General features: G+C 41.8%; 1 protein-coding gene across 12 annotated transcripts in view; it reads left to right on the top strand.

The window, feature by feature from the left end:
• Positions 1-2,249: 2,249 nt before the first annotated feature.
• Positions 2,250-17,844, top strand: part of LOC124013398 (ubiquitin-associated protein 2-like) — an 87,104-nt gene continuing 71,509 nt past the window's right edge. For 7 of the 12 annotated variants that reach the window (XM_046327720.1, XM_046327724.1, XM_046327723.1 and 4 more), the window contains exons 1-2: positions 2,355-2,551; positions 8,625-8,771. In XM_046327720.1, coding sequence (XP_046183676.1) covers positions 8,670-8,771 — 102 coding nt within the window. In that variant the 5' untranslated portion in view covers positions 2,355-2,551; positions 8,625-8,669. Of the gene's footprint in view, positions 2,552-8,624; positions 8,772-17,844 lie in introns of all 12 variants that reach the window. The other 5 variants (XM_046327725.1, XM_046327719.1, XM_046327722.1 and 2 more) reach the window with 3 other exon arrangements.

Genomic DNA, 17,844 nt, shown 5'->3' with positions numbered 1-17,844 from the left:
TTATTCAGCCCCTTTACTTTCAGTGCAGCAAACTCTCTCCAGAAGTTCAGTGAGGATCTCTGAATGATCCAATGTTGACCTAAATGACTAATGATGATAAATACAATCCACCTGTGTGTAATCAAGTCTCCGTATAAATGCACCTGCACTGTGATAGTCTCAGAGGTCCGTTAAAAGCGCAGAGAGCATCATGAAGAACAAGGAACAGACCAGGCAGGTCCGAGATACTGTTGTGAAGAAGTTTAAAGCCGGATTTGGATACAAAAAGATTTCCCAAGCTTTAAACATCCCAAGGAGCACTGTGCAAGCGATAATATTGAAATGGAAGGAGTATCAGACCCTGAAGGAGTATCAACACCCTGAACACACCATCCCCACTGTCAAACATGGTGGTGGCAGCATCATGGTTTGGGCCTGCTTTTCTTCAGCAGGGACAGGGAAGATGGATAGAGCCAAATACAGGACCATTCTGGAAGAAAACCTGATGGAGTCTGCAAAAGACCTGAGACTGGGACAGAGATTTGTCTTCCAACAAGACAATGATCCAAAACATAAAGCAAAATCTACAATGGAATGGTTCAAAAATAAACATATCCAGGTGTTAGAATGGCCAAGTCAAAGTCCAGACCTGAATCCAATCGAGAATCTGTGGAAAGAACTGAAAACTGCTGTTCACAAATGCTCTCCATCCAACCTCACTGAGCTCGAGCTGTTTTGCAAGGAGGGATGGGAAAAAATTTCAGTCTCTCGATGTGCAAAACTGATAGACATACCCCAAGCGACTTACAGCTGTAATCGCAGCAAAAGGTGGCGCTACAAAGTATTAACTTAAGGGGGCTGAATAATTTTGCACGCCCAATCTTTCAGTTTTAGATTTGTTAAAAAAGTTTGAATAATCCAATAAATGTCGTTCCACTTCATGATTGTGTCCCACTTGTTGTTGATTCTTCACAAAAATATACAGTTTTATATCTTTGTTTGAAGCCTGAAATGTGGCAAAAGGTCGCAAAGTTCAAGGGGGCCGAATACTTTCGCAAGGCACTGTATAAGTGTATATCGGCTGAAAGCTTGAATTCTTAAATATAACTGCACTGTCCAATTTACAGTAGCTATTACAGAGAAAAAATGCCATGCTTTTGTTTGAGAGTTCCTAACAAACCACTTTTTTTCACCGTGATAGGTTTGATAAATTCACCTCTGAAATCCTGCTCTGATTTGTCATCCAAAGGGTCCCAGAGATAAAATCCTTTTTCATATCCTGAAAAGGTCCATATAGCATGCACGATCGATTTTGTATTTCCACGTGTTCATTTAGCAAAGAAAGTGAATCTAACCCTAAATGTTTCAACCAGTCAAATCATGTTTGTGTTCATTCCTCAGAGATCCTAGAACGTAACCAGACTTCACTATATCATTAGGAGTGTAGTATATCCTATAGGACACCAAATTTGGTCAGAGAGCAAAGCCTTTCATGGCATGCCGATGACGCGGCCGGTCTAAACTTAACTAACTTCGTCAAAAAAGCACCAATCGGTGTCAAACAAAGCTAGATAGCTAATGAGCTGTGCTTTACGGGAGTAAAGGAAACCCTATATCTGTTGCAAAATGTTGCTGCTAACCTTCAGGGCCTGAGCTACAGGCAGTTCATTTGGGTATGTCATTTTAGGCAAAAATTGGGAAAAAAGGGGTCTATCCTTATTAAGGCTTAGGTGCAGTATATTTGGTTGGACATATGTCAAGTTGCATTTTTGAGAATGTGAAGACACTTGTGTTCTGCCCCAGTGCTTGTTGCCGCTGGTTTGAATGATCTGTTCATACTCCATGTACAGTACGAGTCAAAAGTTTGGACACCTACTCATTCAAGGATTTTTATTTGTTTATTTCAACATTGTAGAATAATAGTAAAGACCAACTATATGAAATAACACATGGAATCATGTAGTGACCAAAAAAGTGTTGAACAAATTAGCTTTGTGCACACTTGCGAAGTGTGCAAAGCTGTCAAGGCAAAGGGTGGCTACTTTGAAGAATATCAAATATATTTTGCTGTAACACCTTTGGTTACCACATGATTCCCTATCTGTTATTTCATGGTTTTGATTTCTCCGCTATTATACAAAGTAGAAAATAGTACAAATAAAGATACCCTTGAATGAGTAGGTGTCAACTTTGGACTGGTACTGTATATTAGCCTTAGTGGTCCTGCTAAACACCCAATCAATAAGACTAATCGGACAGTCTAGGATAGGCAATCACTATAAATATTTTAGTTTATCTATTTTATTGCAGTTCTTAGAGGTGGGTGACCACGTGTCGAATGTCTCGCTTCCTTGAAGCGCCCAGTCAACCACATGACGGAGCTATATGTAGCGACAGAGTGGAAAAGAAACAGGTAAATTCCAAGTCCCTCGCTTATTGTCTGCGCGAGTCGGTTCGGCATAATTACTCACATAGATACGTGTATTACTCTAGAGGTTTTATTTAGTCGAATTCCGACAGAGAGACCGCTTGGTCGGTTGTGTTGCAGAATCAGACTTCAACTGGGTTTCTGGTCAGTATATCATTTATTTACATTATGTTGGGCCTACGGGCCTACCTAGAGCCTCTGTGTCGTGTGTGTATATACAAGAACACATCGGTAGCGTTTCTAAAGGGGTGTCTTGGTTCTGCATAGTGCAATTTGTGCGTTAATTACCACGTTAATGTGCGGCCTATGCGTCTGGGCTCAATTAGCATGCGGTACGAATGAACGTGTGGATAAGTTAAGCTAACGGTGATGATTTGAGTGGTTGAGAACAACAATGTTGTTAGCTAGTTGCAATGCTGATTGTTAATAAGTCTTATTTTCGCCATCATCGAGGTTGAGAAGAACGGAATCTCATCGACAACTTCGATAAAGCCAACGTTAGCTGGATATCCCCTAAAAAACGACAGCATCTTACCTAGCTAAATGTTAGTCAATGTTTTCGAAACAATTATATTTCTTGAAATACCTGATGTTGACTAACTCATGGTTTTTAGTTAAATAATATTCATGGAGTTTATGTAACGTCAGCTAGCCTAGTTAAGCCAAAGACACCAATAACTAGTTAGCGCGCTAACGTCAGCTAAATAAAAACATGTTGAGAATATATCCGTAGTGATGTTGCATCGTTCGCTAGTAGACACCATTAAAACATGCTAAGTTAGCTAGCAAGCTACCTAGTAGTTATTTTTAGTTGACGTTAGCTAGCTAACTTCCCAGCAAATGTGGGACAAACGTAATTTGTCTGGTCTCAATTAGTTAACGAACTCTCATTTCATCGGACAGCATTTGCATATACGAGTTATCTAACGTTTCCCAATTAAAGTGAATTAGTTAACGTTAGCTAATTGGACAGCTAACTTGGTTACAACCAAATTGTTTAAAATGAGTGAACGTTAGCTAGTTAACCATCACTTTGTATGGGTCGTTACCACAACCAAAGTCATAAACCATGTCTATTTCCACAAGTTCACTAATGAAAATTAGGGCTGGGAATTGCCATGATACGATATTCTCAGGTTCTTAAGTGCTACTACGATTTAATTGAACATTTTATTTAACATTCATATTTACAATGACAGCCTACCAAAAGGCCTCATCCTAGGATTAAAAATAAAATATATATATAAATATAGGACAAAACGCACATCACGAGACACTACATAAAGCGAGACCTAAGTCAACAACATAGCAAGGCAGCAACACATGACAACACAGTATGGTAGCAACACATGACATGGTAGCAGCACAAAACATGGTACAAACATTATTGGGCACAGACAACAGCACAAAGGGCAAGAAGGTAGAGACAACAATACATCACACAAAGCAGCCACGGAACTGTCCAGTAAGTGTCGATGATTGAGTCTTTGAATAAAGAGATGTGGGATAAAACTGTCCAGTTTGAGTGTTTGTTGCAGCTTGTTCCAGTCGCTAGCTGCAGCAAACTGAAGAGGAGCGACCCAGGAATGTGTGCTTTGGGGACCTTTAACAGAATGTGACTGGCAGAACGGGTGTTGTATGTAGAGGATGAGGGCTGTATGTAGTAGGTGTCTCAAATAGGGGTGAGTGAGGCCTCTGAGGGTTTTTAGAAATGAGCATCAACCGTGTGTCTGTCTTGCGATAGGTATAAAGAGATGACCAGCTTCCAGAGGAGTATAGAGTGCAGCAGTAGCGTGCCGTGGTTCTGGGGCCTGGGCCTTCAGTGAAGTCCTACACAGTCCCACCTGAATTAATCCACCTCTTATTACCATCATTATGATGCCATGGCTCTAGACACTATACATTTAGACAGAAACGCAGTATAACGAGGCGTTGCGTCACCTTGAAATTGACATTTTTATTCAGAGAATTGCAGGGGAAGAGTACAATACCTTTTCATTGTGCAGCTTCGTTGCCCTGCACGCTTGTTCGTTGAGCTGTAGATCCACTCGGGTGTCCCCAAAAGTTTTCAAAAGCACCATTGCTTGTAAGTGCCCAGCCGTACTTTGGTGTCTCGTTGCTGCCTTGGTTAGACGACTCAGGTTTGCAAAGCCAGTGTGGCTCCAAACACCAAATCGATCACTTGCAAATAATAGGCATTCCCAGCAGTACAGTTTGCAGTGCTTCTCGGAGCCTGTGAGTCATGGATAGCGCCCATAATTGAAAGTTGCGAACGAACCCCTTTCCCGCCTGTGACAGGCTTTGTAGCGTCAACCTCTACCTAAAAACGTCTACCTAAAAAACAGCTTAGTAGTACGCAAATTAATTTGTTGATCAATTTCAGTTTCCTAGTTCTGAGACCTGTCCATATAGGACCTGCCTCTCAATATTGGTAATCCAATCAAAAGATGTGCACGCACTACGCCTGCTAGCTGGCTCCTGTGTAACACTGGAGCCAACCAGCAGGCGTACAATAGCCAACTCTAAAGCTGATTGGTTGACTCTAAATTTGAATTTCCATTCACTTTAAGCTACAAGCGCCCGCACTGTTGATTCTGAAGGCCTGAGGGAAGATTTTAGACCCCTGGCAACACATGATGGCTGAATATGATTGGATAAAAGATATAACATAAAGACCACCCCTCAATCTCAACCTGGGGCTGGAAGCAGTTCAACCAAGAGGAACGCTATGAAATGAAGAGTGTAACTCTTACTCTGGGGAATAATTTAATACATATTTGTGGGAAAATATATATATTCTGATGATGTTTAGGCCAGCAGAGAAGGCCTTGCTGGCCCTGACGGCCCATCACTGGAGTGCAGTGATTGTGTCCTATAAGGAGCATTGAGGGCAAATCTTATGGCCGAATGGTAAATAACGTCTGTCTGCTTGAGAGCATCCTTACCTGCCAATCTATAAATTCTCTGTAATCTAGCGTGGGTAGGACGGTCATTTGAATCAGGGTTAGTTTGGCAGTTGGGGTGAAAGAGGAACAATTACGATAGAGGAAACCAAGTCTAGATTTAACTTTAGCCTGCAGCTTTGATATGTGCTAAGTACTTGTATGAGGTGACTACCATGTGCTAAACCCTCAGATCCCACTTGTGGGGAAGGGCATTCTTTATGCCAAACCATATAACCTTTGTTTTGGAGGTGTTCATAACAAGGTTAAGGGTAGAGAGGGCTTGTTTTTGACACTAAGAAAGCTTTGTTGTAGAGTATTTAACACAAAATCTGGGGCAGGGCCTGCTGAGTATAAGACTATCATTTGCATATAAATGGATGAGCGCTTCCTACTGCCTGAGCTATTTTGATGTAAATTGTGAAGAGCATGGGGCCAAGGATCGAGCCTTTGGGTACTCCCTTGGTGACGGGCAGAGGCTGAGACAGCAGATTTTCTGACTTTATACACTACACTCTTTGAGAGAGATAGTTAGCAAACCAGGCCAAAGACCCTGCCGAGACACCAATACTCCTTTGCCGGTCCGCAAGAATGGAATGGTCTACCGTATCAAAAACTTTGGCCAAGTCAATTAAAAATAGCAGCACAACATTGCTTAAAATCAAGGGCAATGGTGACATCATTCAGGACCTTTACAGTTGCAGTGACACATCATAACCTGAGCGGAAACCAGATTGCATATCAGAGAGAATACTATAGACATCAAGATAGCCAGTCAGTCGATTATTGACAAGTTTGGTCAACACTTGATAAACAGAGCAAAATGGTAATAGGCCTATAACCGTTAGGATCAGTTTGATCTCCCCTTTAAATCAAGGATGAACTGTGGCTGCGTTCCAAGCAATGGGAACCTCCCCAGAAAGGAGAGATGGACGTGGTGATGATAGGGGCAGCAACCTTAAAGAAAGGGTCTAAACCATCTGATCCAGATGTTTTTTGGGGGTGAAGTTTCAGGAGCTCCTTGCGCACCCCGGACTCAGTGACTGCTTGCAGGGAGAAACTTTGTTGCGGGGCAGGGGAAAAAGAGGGAGCAGCATCGGGGATAGTCGCATTAGAAGGTGTGGAGGATGAGAAAATGTTGGACGGGGATGAGGAAATTTTGGATGGGCAAGGAGGCATGGCGGAGTCGAATAGGAATCCTGACTTAATGAAGTGGTGATTAAAGCTCAGCCATGTGCTTGTCAGTAACAACCACATCAACATTAAAGGACATGGGCAGTTGTAAGGAGCAGGGTTTATTCTCCACGTCTTTAACCGTTTTCCAGAACTTCTTGGGGTTAGTCCCACAGAGAGAGAACTGCTCCTTAAACTAACTAACTTTGGCCTTCCGGATAGGCTGAGAGCGCTTTCCCCCCTCATTTTCCTGAACGATATGTATTGCTATTCTCACGATTCTATACAGAACAGAAATATCAACGTAAGATTCAACAAGTTCAAAGAAGGAAATTAGTCAATTGAATTCAATTAATTAGGTTGTAATTTATGGATTTCACATGACTGGGCAGGTACGCAGCCATGGTGACTTGGGAATGCATAGGCCCACCCACTGGGGAGCTCGGCCCAGACAATCAGAATGAGTTTTTCCTCACAAAAGGACGTTATACAGACATAAATACTCCACCTCATTCCGACTATCCTGCAGGTGAAGAAGCTGGATGTGGAGGTCCTGGATTGGTGTGGTTACACGTGGTAGTGGTTGTGTGTCTGGTTGGACGTACTGTTAAAGTCTCTAAAATAATATTGAAGGCGGCTTATGGTAGAGAAATTAACATTCAATTCTCTGGCAACAGCCCTGTTGGACTTTCCTGCAGTCTCTGCATTCCAATTGCACACTACCTCAACTTAAGACATCTGTGGCATTGTATTGTTACAACTGCACATTTTAGTGGCCTTTTGTCCCCAGAACAAGGAGCATCTCTGTCATGATCATGCTGTTCAATCATTTTTTTGATATACCACACGTGTCAGGTGGATGGATTATTTTGGCAAAGAAGAAATGCTCTCTAAAATGGGTGTAAACAAATCTGTGCACAACATTTGAGAGAAATACACTTATTGTGCATTGGAAACATTTCTGGGATATTTTATTTCAGCTCATGAAACATTGGACCAACACTGTACATGTTGCATTTTTATATTTTTGAACAGTATTTTTATGGCTATTTAATGTTCCAAACAGATTGCTCACCATATGCAGCAAAGGGTAAAGAGAGCCATGAGAATGAGTTTTGAACTGTCATGAAAACAAATTGGCTTCCTATTTAAAAGGATGGTGGACAAACTATGAAGGAAAAATAGAGGTTTTTGGAACAGGAAACTTGTGCATTTTTTTGTTTTGTGATATTACAAAAATGAGACTATATATATATATATATATATATATATATTTGAAATAGTATCCCGATATACAGTGGGGCAAAAAAGTATTTAGTCAGCCACAAATTGTGCAAGTTCTCCCACTTAACAAGATGAGAGGCCTGTAATTTTCATCATAGGTACACTTCAACTATGACAGGCAAAATGAGAAGAAAAAAATCTAGAAAATCACATTGTAGGATTTATAATGAATTTATTTGCAAATTATGGTGGAAAACTTTTATTGACCAAATACTTATTTATCAATACTTTGTTGTATACCCTTTGCTGGCAATGACAGAGACTAAATACTTTTTTGCCCCACTGGACAGCATTTACTGTGAGTTTGTCAAACCGTTTGTGGGGGGGGGGGGGGCATGAAGTTGTTCCTGTGAGAAGTACAGGCAGGGTGCGCATTACCCTGTGGCTGATTACCCCAAGTTACCCTAAGAGTTAGGCCTACATTATATTCCAATGTTTATGCAAGTTTTTTGGGACATACAATTCATCAATAGGATGCTGATTAGTTAAAATATTTACTTTTGGGATCTAGCTAATGATTAGCCCAATAGGGTAAATGTAGCCCCATGCTTCAGGCAAATTATTTATAGCCACTATGCTGCATCATTTGGACTACATGTGATAATATTTATTGCTAATAGCATACCTGATAGTATAAGCTATATGCATGGTCCTGTATATTAAGATTTTTTTGCCATCTTATTGTAGAAATCATGTTTCATTCATTTAGGTTGAGGAATGTCCTTTTAAAGTCACCAGAACTGAGCTTCATAGTCTGAGAGGACCCTGGACCCCTTCTATTTGCCACAGAACCTCACTCTCCCATTTTTCTTTCGCAGGTGTTATTCCTTTGTAAATACTGTTATTTGTATATACTGTAAACTATGACCCCAGTGGGCGGAAACCGAGCCCGCGGCAGCTGGGAGCAGCAGACGCAGACAGGCCAGACGCAGACAGGCCAGACACAGCACAAGCAGAGGCCTCAGGTTGGTACCCGGCCCTCGACCCTGCTGCCCACACAGGATGTCATGCACTTAGTCACCTCACACACTGTCCCAACAGCTGATGCATTCGTTTTCATGGTGAAACACATTGGAAGTGGTTCTGGATGATTTTACATTGGGGTGTGTCCCACATGACACCTTATTTCCTAAAGTGCACTACTTTTGACCAGAGCCCTATGGTCAAAAGTAGGGCCAAGACAAAACCAGTATTGTGATACGCATTAGTATCATGGCAAGGAATCACAACACAAAGCAGATTGATCTTCTTAAGGAAAACAGCCCTAAAGTTTGAAACAAACATGTTGTCATCCAAACTATAGCACACAATTCTTTACATACAGCAGGTTTTTAAAAGACCGAAGAGACTGGTCTGCTTCGTGTCTTCATTTTTGCCATGCAAAAAACATTGCAATTACAGCCCTAGTCAAAATCAGTGCACCATTTTAAGGAATAGGGTGCCATTTCGGGGAGCACACACTGACCCAACAGCAGACGCTTTAGTTTTCATGGTGCAATGCCTTAGTTGGAAGTAGTACTCAGTGTTTTCCACAGGTATCTGGAGTTGCCAGCCAAATTTAAAAAAGTAACCAGCCAGGCCTCCCCTGAGCAAAAACATTTTTTGCCGCCTGACCCATATTTTGGTGCCTCTGGTACATTCTAATGCTTCCATCTGAAATACACAGCAAAATGATTGAGTACTTTATCAAATTTTCCTCCCAGATTAAGAAATGTTGTGATATTTTATTTAACTAGGCAAGTCAGGTAAAGGAAAAACTAACAGGTCTGTGAGAGCTGGAATTCTTACTTGGTTGGTAGGTGATCAAATACTTATGTCATACAATAAAATGCAAATGAATTACAATAAAATGCAAATTAATTACTTAAAAATCATACAATGTGATTTTCTGGATTTTTGTTTTAGATTCCGTCTCTCACAGTTGAAGTGTACCTATGATAAAAATTACAGAACTCTACATGCTTTGTAAGTAGGAAACACTGCCGATTTTGCAGGTTATCAAATACTTGTTCTCCCCACTGTGTGTGTATACATACATGCATACATGAGGTTGACCGATTTATGATTTTTCAATGCCGATACAAATTTGTTTGATGATCAAAAAAAGCCGATACCGATTAATCGGTAGTTTGTTCCTGTACCTGTACCCAAGAAATGAATGGTGGACATATCAAAGCAAGTTGTGACAGCAGACTGGAATAGGGAGAGATTGAACATGCCGTTAACACTCCAGCCAGCTGGTCTGCGCATGCTCTGACATGGAACCCAAACCATCTGTGCTCGTGCACCATCGCGCATAAATTAATTGTGTCCCCCCACACCAAACACGATCACGACACACCGGTTAAAATATCAAAAACTCTGAATCAATTATATTAATTTGGGGCAGGTCAAAATGCATTAAACATTTATGGCAATTTAGCTAGCTAGCTTGCACTGGCTAGCTAATTTGTCGTAATTAGCTAGCTTGTTGTTGCTAGCTAATTTGTCCTGGGATATAAACATTAAGTTATGTTACCTGAAATGCACAAGGTCCTCTACTCCACCAACTCTGCTCTAAATCCATACATAAAACGGCCAACTGACTCGTTTCTAGTCATCTCTCATTCTTCCAGACGTTTTCTTCTCGTGACTTTATATTGCGGTTGGAAACTTTCATAAATTCGGTGCATTTCCGCCACTGACCTCGTTCGTCTTCAGTCACCCAAGTGGGTATAACCAATGAGATGGGAGAGGTAGGACTTGCAGCACGATTTCCCTTTGTAGACCTTGCCGCTTGTCTTGTGTGTCTACTGACTTTTTGCCTATTTGTTTGCCTTACATAGGGAACCATACCGTATTTGACCATATACCCAGTCACCTTGCCATGGTTAAATGCGGTGGATCCCGCTTTCAGGTTTGCGTGAATGCTGCCATCTATCCACGGTTTCTGGTTTGGGTAGGTTTTAATAGTCCCAGTGGGAACAACATCCCCTATATACTTCCTGATGTACTCAGTCGCTGTGTCCGTGTATACATCAAATGTTTTTCTGAGGCTACCTGGCACATGTCCCAGTCTGTGTGACCAAAACAATCTATTTTTTTAATTTTAATTTTACCCCTTTTTCTCCCCTATTTTCGTGGTATCCAATTGTTGTAGTAGCTACTATCTTGTCTCATCGCTACAACTCCCGTACGGGCTCGGGAGAGACGAAGGTTGAAAGTCATGCGTCCTCCGATACACAACCCAACCAGCCGTACTGCTTCTTAACACAGCGCGCATCCAACCCGGAAGCCAGCCGCACCAATGTGTCGGAGAGTGCACCTGGCAACCTTGGTTAGCGCGCACTGCGGCCGGCCCGCCCCAGGAGTCGCTGGTGCGCGATGAGACAAGGACATCCCTACCGACCAAGCCCTCCCTAACCCGGACGACGCTAGGCCAATTGTGCGTCGCCCCACGGACCTCCCGGTCGCGGCCGGTTACGACAGAGCCTGGGCGCGAACCCAGGGACTCTGATGGCACAGCTGGCGCTGCAGTACACCCTTAACCACTGCGCCACCCGGGAGGCCGACCGACCACAACAATCTTGAAGCATGGATTCCGATAGGTCAGTCCAGTGTTGAATAGACCTTAGCGCTAGTGATGCACCGATATGACATTTTTGGCCGATACCAATATCTGATATTTTCCATGCCAAATAAAAGCAATACCGATATTTAAAATTTCGCTCCCTCTTAAGCATTCTAGTACAGTTAAATAGTTAACACACAAATGGAAGCAGCGGTCCCTGGTCGAATCCAGGCTGTATCACATCCGGTTGGGATTGGGAGTCCCATAGGGCGGCGCATAATTGGCCCAGCACCGTCCTGGTTTGACCGGGGCAGGCCGAATCAAAACCAATTTTTCACTTACTTGCTGTGCTGTTTCGTTGTTCAGTCGTTTCATTCTCAACCAGGATTTCTATGGAAGGCCATTTGGGTCTTTGCGTGTCAAAAAATTTACTATTTGACATGTCAAATAAGATTGTTGACCAATCAGGACCTGAATATGATTGCGCGTCACAATTTAACGTGTTCATACATTTTTTACGTAGTTATTACACATTGATTACACTCACTCGTATTTCAGATGTCATAACGATTCATCGATACGTATGCTATGATGCTGGTGAAGTTGTCTCGTGCACCTAGAGTACTGGTCATAAATAAAGCTAGCCAGCTCATGGATGCAAACAATCTGTTTCAGTTAACTAGCTGACTATATAGCTAGGTGTCATCTAAAATAATCCTAATTTATAAGACAGTTCTTATTTGATTAATTGTGGTTGGACCCATCTATGTTGTAGCTAGCCACAAAAGGATTAGCCACAATAGTGGACTTTGAGGTTAGCCTTCAAAATAAAATTATGGCATAATTTTACTATTTGTATTAATTTGCATCACTGTCAACTACATACTTGTATTTTGAAGGCAAACTGCAAATTCCGCTATTGTGCCTAATCCTTTTTGTGGCTAGCTTCACAACACATAACCCCTCACTAGCCAGATGACGCTAGCTGCTTATACCGTTAGCTTTGGGCAACAGGGTTAAGTAGCTGACTATTTATTTTCATGAACTGAAGTTCAATTTCACTAGGTGAACAACAAGTGGCAACCTAGCTAATACTTACTCACAAGGATTCCTAAATCATTGCTAAGAATAATGAATAACTGCAGTTTCTACTGGTCATTGTTTTCAGGCTAGTTGTATTGGTGCTAGCTAGGTACCAAGCTAAAGCTAGCTACCCCAGAAGTTGCGGTCGAACAAATGATGCTGTATTACCATCGCGGTATTGTAAACACATCGTTCGAGGCCGGTGTTTGCTGACTTTTTTTGTACAGCTTTGACCGTGCTAATATATCTTTTTTGACACGCAAAGACCCATACTGTGTTCCATAGTATGTATGCCGTGAAGCTAATTACCGTGATGCTATTACTGTGTAACTCTGGTAGGACAACATCGGAAAAATAGCGCACTTGGTAGATTTATCCGGTGCTAGACCAGTCGGCGAAAGCAAACATCACCCACGACAGAGAGCGGTTGATTGTCAATGGCAATGAATTCCATTCTTGGCTTTAACCTCTTGCTCCTACCTGACACGCAGGCGTCCCATCTAGACATCTGGAAATGCAAACGCGCTATGCTAATAGTACTAGTTAAAACTCGAACGTTCATTAAAATACACATGCAGGGTATTGAATTAAAGCTACACTCGTTGTGAATCCAGGCAACAAGTCAGATTTTTAAAATGCTTTTCGAGCGAAAGCATGAGAAGCTATTATCTGATAGCATGTAACACCCCAAAAGACCCGCAGGGGACGTAAACAAAATAAGTAGCATAGTCGTCGCTACACAAACCGCACAAATAAAATAAAAAAACATTAATTACCTTTGACCATCTTCTTTGTTGGCACTCCTAGATGTCCCATAATCACTATTGGGTCTTTTTTTTATAGATTAAATCGGTCCATATATAGCCTAGATATCGATCTATGAAGACTGTGATAAACTAAAAAAATAGCGTCTTATAACGTAACGTCATTTTTTAAAATTAAAAAAGTCGACAAACTTTCACAAAACACTTCGAAATACTTTTGTAATGCAACTTTAGGTATTAGTACACGTTAATAAGCGACCAAATTGATCACGAGGCGATGTATATTCTTTAGCTGTCTGTCTGGAAATAATGTCCGGGTAAATCTCAACCAAAATATCCGGTCGGAGACCTGAAGAAATGGCTTGTCTCTTCTTCGTTTGACCAAGAAACAAAGCCTAGGCAACTGACAAGACTGTTGACATCGTGTGGAAGCTGTAGGTATTGCAACCTCAGCCCCATTTATTGTGGTTCGCCTTTATCAATGGGTTGAAGTGGCGGATGGATATATATTTCCATTTTCAGTGATCAGATTTTCCTGCGCTTTTCGATGAAACTCACGTTCTGTTATAGTCACAGCCGTGATTTAACCAGTTTTATAAAAGTCTGAGTGTTTTCTATCCACACATACTAATCATATGCATATACTATATTCCTGGCATGAGCAGCAGGGCGCTGAAATGTTGCGCGATTTTTAACAGAATGTTCGAAAAAGTAGGGGGTAGGAGTAACGGGTTAATGGATTTCGCCTTTTGAGTTTTCTCACTGACATTTTGTTACTCTTTCAAATGACTCCTTGACTTGTTGACTGCTTAATCCACACAGCACACATTGTGGGCTAGTTTAGGAATGCTTTACAACATTTTATGTGGCGTCATTACGTCATGTACCTTCGTTATATAGGTAAGCACGTCAGCTTTGACATCGGTTTTGCACATCAGGCGTTAAACTAGACATAGGCCGATAACGATGTTGGCATTTTTAGCTAATATCCTCCGATTCTGATAAGTTCACCGATATATTATGCATCCCTACTTAGCACGGGTACCTTGTGTTTCTGTCTAGGAAGGGAGAAGCAGAATGGAGTTGTGATCTGATTTGCATAAGGGAAGATTGAGGGCCTTGTAGCCATGCCAGGAGGGAGAGTAACAATGGTTGAGAGTTTTTGAAGCTTGAGTACTACAGGCAATGTGTTGACAGAACTTCGGTAGCGTTTTACTCAGATTTTATTTTAAGTCCTCAGCTAGAATAAATGCTGCCTCAGGATATGTGGTTTCCAGTTTGCACAAAGTCCAGTGTAATTCCTTGAGGGCTATTGAGGTATTCTAGGTCGTTTGAACAAAAGGAATTGATTTTGTACGTTATCACAATCACATCATGAGTAGTCAATCATGAAACACTCCTCTGCCTGCCTTCTTCCCGGAGAGTTCTTTATTCCTGTCTGTGCGATGTACTGAGAACCCAGCTGGCCTTATGGACGGTGACAGTTCATCCGGAGAGAGCCATGATTTTGTGAAACAGTATGTTACTACAGTCCCTGATGTCTTTCTCGAAGGAGATCCGGGCCCTGAGCTCATCTACTTTATTAACCAGGGGCTGAACATTAGCGAGTAATATACTCGGAATCGGTGGATGGTGTGCACGCCTCCTGGATTCAGACTAGAAGTCCATTCCTTAAACCTTTTCTCCACCGGCGGCGTCTTGTAGCAGCCTCTGGGATAAGTTCAATTTCCTTGAGGAGTATGTACAAATGATCCAATTCATTAAAGTCATGTTTCTGGTCGGAATGCTGGTGAGTTAACGCCCCTCTGATATCCAGTGGTTCTTTCAGGTTGTGTGGAATGACACAAACGTTAATATAAGAAATAACAACAAAAAAATCATTTGGCACACATTTTAAGGCCTATACAGTGCATTCGGAAAGCTTTCAGACCCCTTTAATTTTTCCACATTTTAAGTTACAACCTTATTTGAAAATGGATTTAAAAAATAATTTAAAACATTTATCTAAACACAATATCCCATTATGACAAAAACAGACATTTTTGCTAATGTATTTGAAATAAAAACAATTATATCACATTTACATACAGTTGAAGTCGGAAGTGTACATACACCTTAGCCAAATATATTTTAAACTCTGTTTTTCACAATTCCTGACGTGTAATCCTAGTAAAGATTCCCTGTCTTAGGTCAGTTAGGTTCACCACTTTATTTTAAGAATGTGAAATGTCAGAATAATACTAGAGAGAATGATTTTTCAGCTTTTATTTCTTTCACCACATTCCCAGTGGGTCAGAAGATTACATACACTCAATTAGTATTTGGTAGCGTTGCCTTTAAATCAGGGGTCCCCAAACTTTTTCCTGTGAGGGCCACATAACTTTTCCCTTCTCTGATGGGGGGCCGGTGTCAGTTTGTAACAGAAAGTGTGACGATCGTAGGGGAGTTAAAAAAATGTATTGTTTTCCAGAAAGCCACACATAACCAAATAACCCTTTCCAGGTTCTTTACAGAAAAGTCAGGAAACAAATAATAACACTATTAATGAAATAAATAATAACTAAATAACCCTCTGAGTTCTTCACAGAAAAAACAGGAAATAAATAATAACTAAATAACTCTCTCTGGGTTCTTCATAGAAAAAAAAGCCATGGAACATTAACTTTCTGTCGTGCCATGCACAATCTTAACAGATAAAAGTTCAGCTCAGTTGTCAGAGCAGAATCTCTCTGACACATATGAGCAGTCTCTTAAAGTTCTTGTGTTCCTTCCTTATAATCCTTTTGTAGGTTCCAGTAGGCTTGTAGACACCGCTGTTTGCAGCTCTCTCATCAACTTCCCTGTGAAAACCACAAAAGAAGCAGGTTGAGAAACTGAACTAAGTCATACAGCACCTACACAGCACAATACATTTCACTACCAGTATGGTTGTAAAGATGGATTTTATCCCAGTAGATTTTATTATGATTATATTTGTTTATGCTCAGAATGACTCATTCAAGTCAGAAAAGTGAGCTTACCTATGCATGTTCATCAGTGTGAACTGTGGGCCTGCATCTGGCTGGTGAGAAGTTGAATATCAGGTTCCATTCTAGTTACAGCCAGTCTCAAGCACTGATGCAAATGTTCATCTGTCAATCTTGATCTCATCGGGGTTTTCAGCAGTTTCATGCGAGAAAAGGTTTTCTCGCAGATATACGTGCTGCCAAAAACTGTGGACATTTTCATTGCGTGTTTTTTGATGTTTGGATATGTGTCGTTTGGGAGGGCGGCATAGAAGTCAATGAGACTGTTGGGCTTGAATGCGTCTTTCAGAACATCACAGTTCTGTAACTCAGCCAACTCAAACTGATATGAAGGCTGGGCTTCATCAATGTCGGCAACAAAGGGGTTCTGAAAAAGACGGATTTCTTTTGCATGAACATGTAGTTCACTGAATCGCACACCGAACTCCGCCTTCAGCATTTCCAGTGCTTCCACGCACTTTTCAGCTGGGAACGGGACCGCTGGGTTCTCTGTCGACAGGTTTTGGGTAGCAGGAAGATGGACGAAGTTGCGCTTTTCACTTGTTCCAAAAGCAGCGCTAATTTCACCTCAAATGCTTTTATGTGTGAATACATGTCGCAAATGAGTTTCCCCTCGCATTGTAGCTGCAAGTTAAGGCTGTTAAGTATTTCTGTCACGTCTGTTAAAAATGCGAGGTGCCATTTCCATTCTGGGTCGATCAGCTCTGGGACCGTTTTGTCTTTTAAATGAAGAAATGCGTTAATTTCGGGTAGCAGCTCGTAAAACGCCTCAAAACTCTGCCCCGGCTCAGCCATCGGACCTCTGTGTAGTACAGCACATCTCCGTGCGTAGACTCCAGTTCAGACAGGAATTCTTGGAACTGCCTGTGTTTAAGTCCCTTTGCTCTGATGAAGTTTATGCACGACACCACAACCTTCATTACAGAATCCCACGTCAACACTTTGCAGCACAGTGCTTGCTGGTGAATTAGGCAGTGGACTCGTAGCGGGGCGGTGAGACCCCTTTTTTCCAACTCCCGGTTCATGCGTCCTATTAGACCGCAAGTTTCGCCCACCATGCTAGGAGCCCCGTCAGTCGTGATGCTAGCTAGCTTTGACCAGTCCAGGTCCAACTTCTCCATGGTTTGGCACACTTTGTCAAAAATATCTTCTCCCGTTGTAGTCCCTTTGAGACTTTGGAGGGCTGCCAGCTCCTCGCATATCTCAAAGTTTGCGCTCCACGAATAAAAATGAGCAGTTGCGCTGTGTCTTGCACGTCCGTGCTCTCATCCAGTGCTAATGAAAAAAAGTCAAATTCTTTCGTCTTCTGCTGCAGCTGGGCATATACATTACTCCCGATTTCTTCAACGCGTCTGGTGATTGTACTCGCCGACAGACTTACGGCATTAAATGCATCTTTCTTCTCGGGACACACCTCCGCGACAGCATCCATACATTTCTTAACAAACTCTCCGTCAGTGAAAGGCTTACCGCTTCTTGCTATCAGTTTAGCAACCCGAAAGCTGGCCCGAACGGATGCCTGGTTCAGCTGAGCTTGGCGTACAAATGTATTCTGCTGAGATAGTAGTCCACTTTTTAGCTTTGAGAGTGTGTCTGCTCGTATTTGGCCTTGCAA

This window comes from Oncorhynchus gorbuscha, linkage group LG24, assembly GCF_021184085.1.
Source record: "Oncorhynchus gorbuscha isolate QuinsamMale2020 ecotype Even-year linkage group LG24, OgorEven_v1.0, whole genome shotgun sequence".
Classification (NCBI taxonomy): Eukaryota; Metazoa; Chordata; class Actinopteri; order Salmoniformes; family Salmonidae; genus Oncorhynchus; species Oncorhynchus gorbuscha.
Note: the sequence above shows the minus strand (reverse complement) of the source record. Positions and strands in the feature narration are given on the sequence as shown.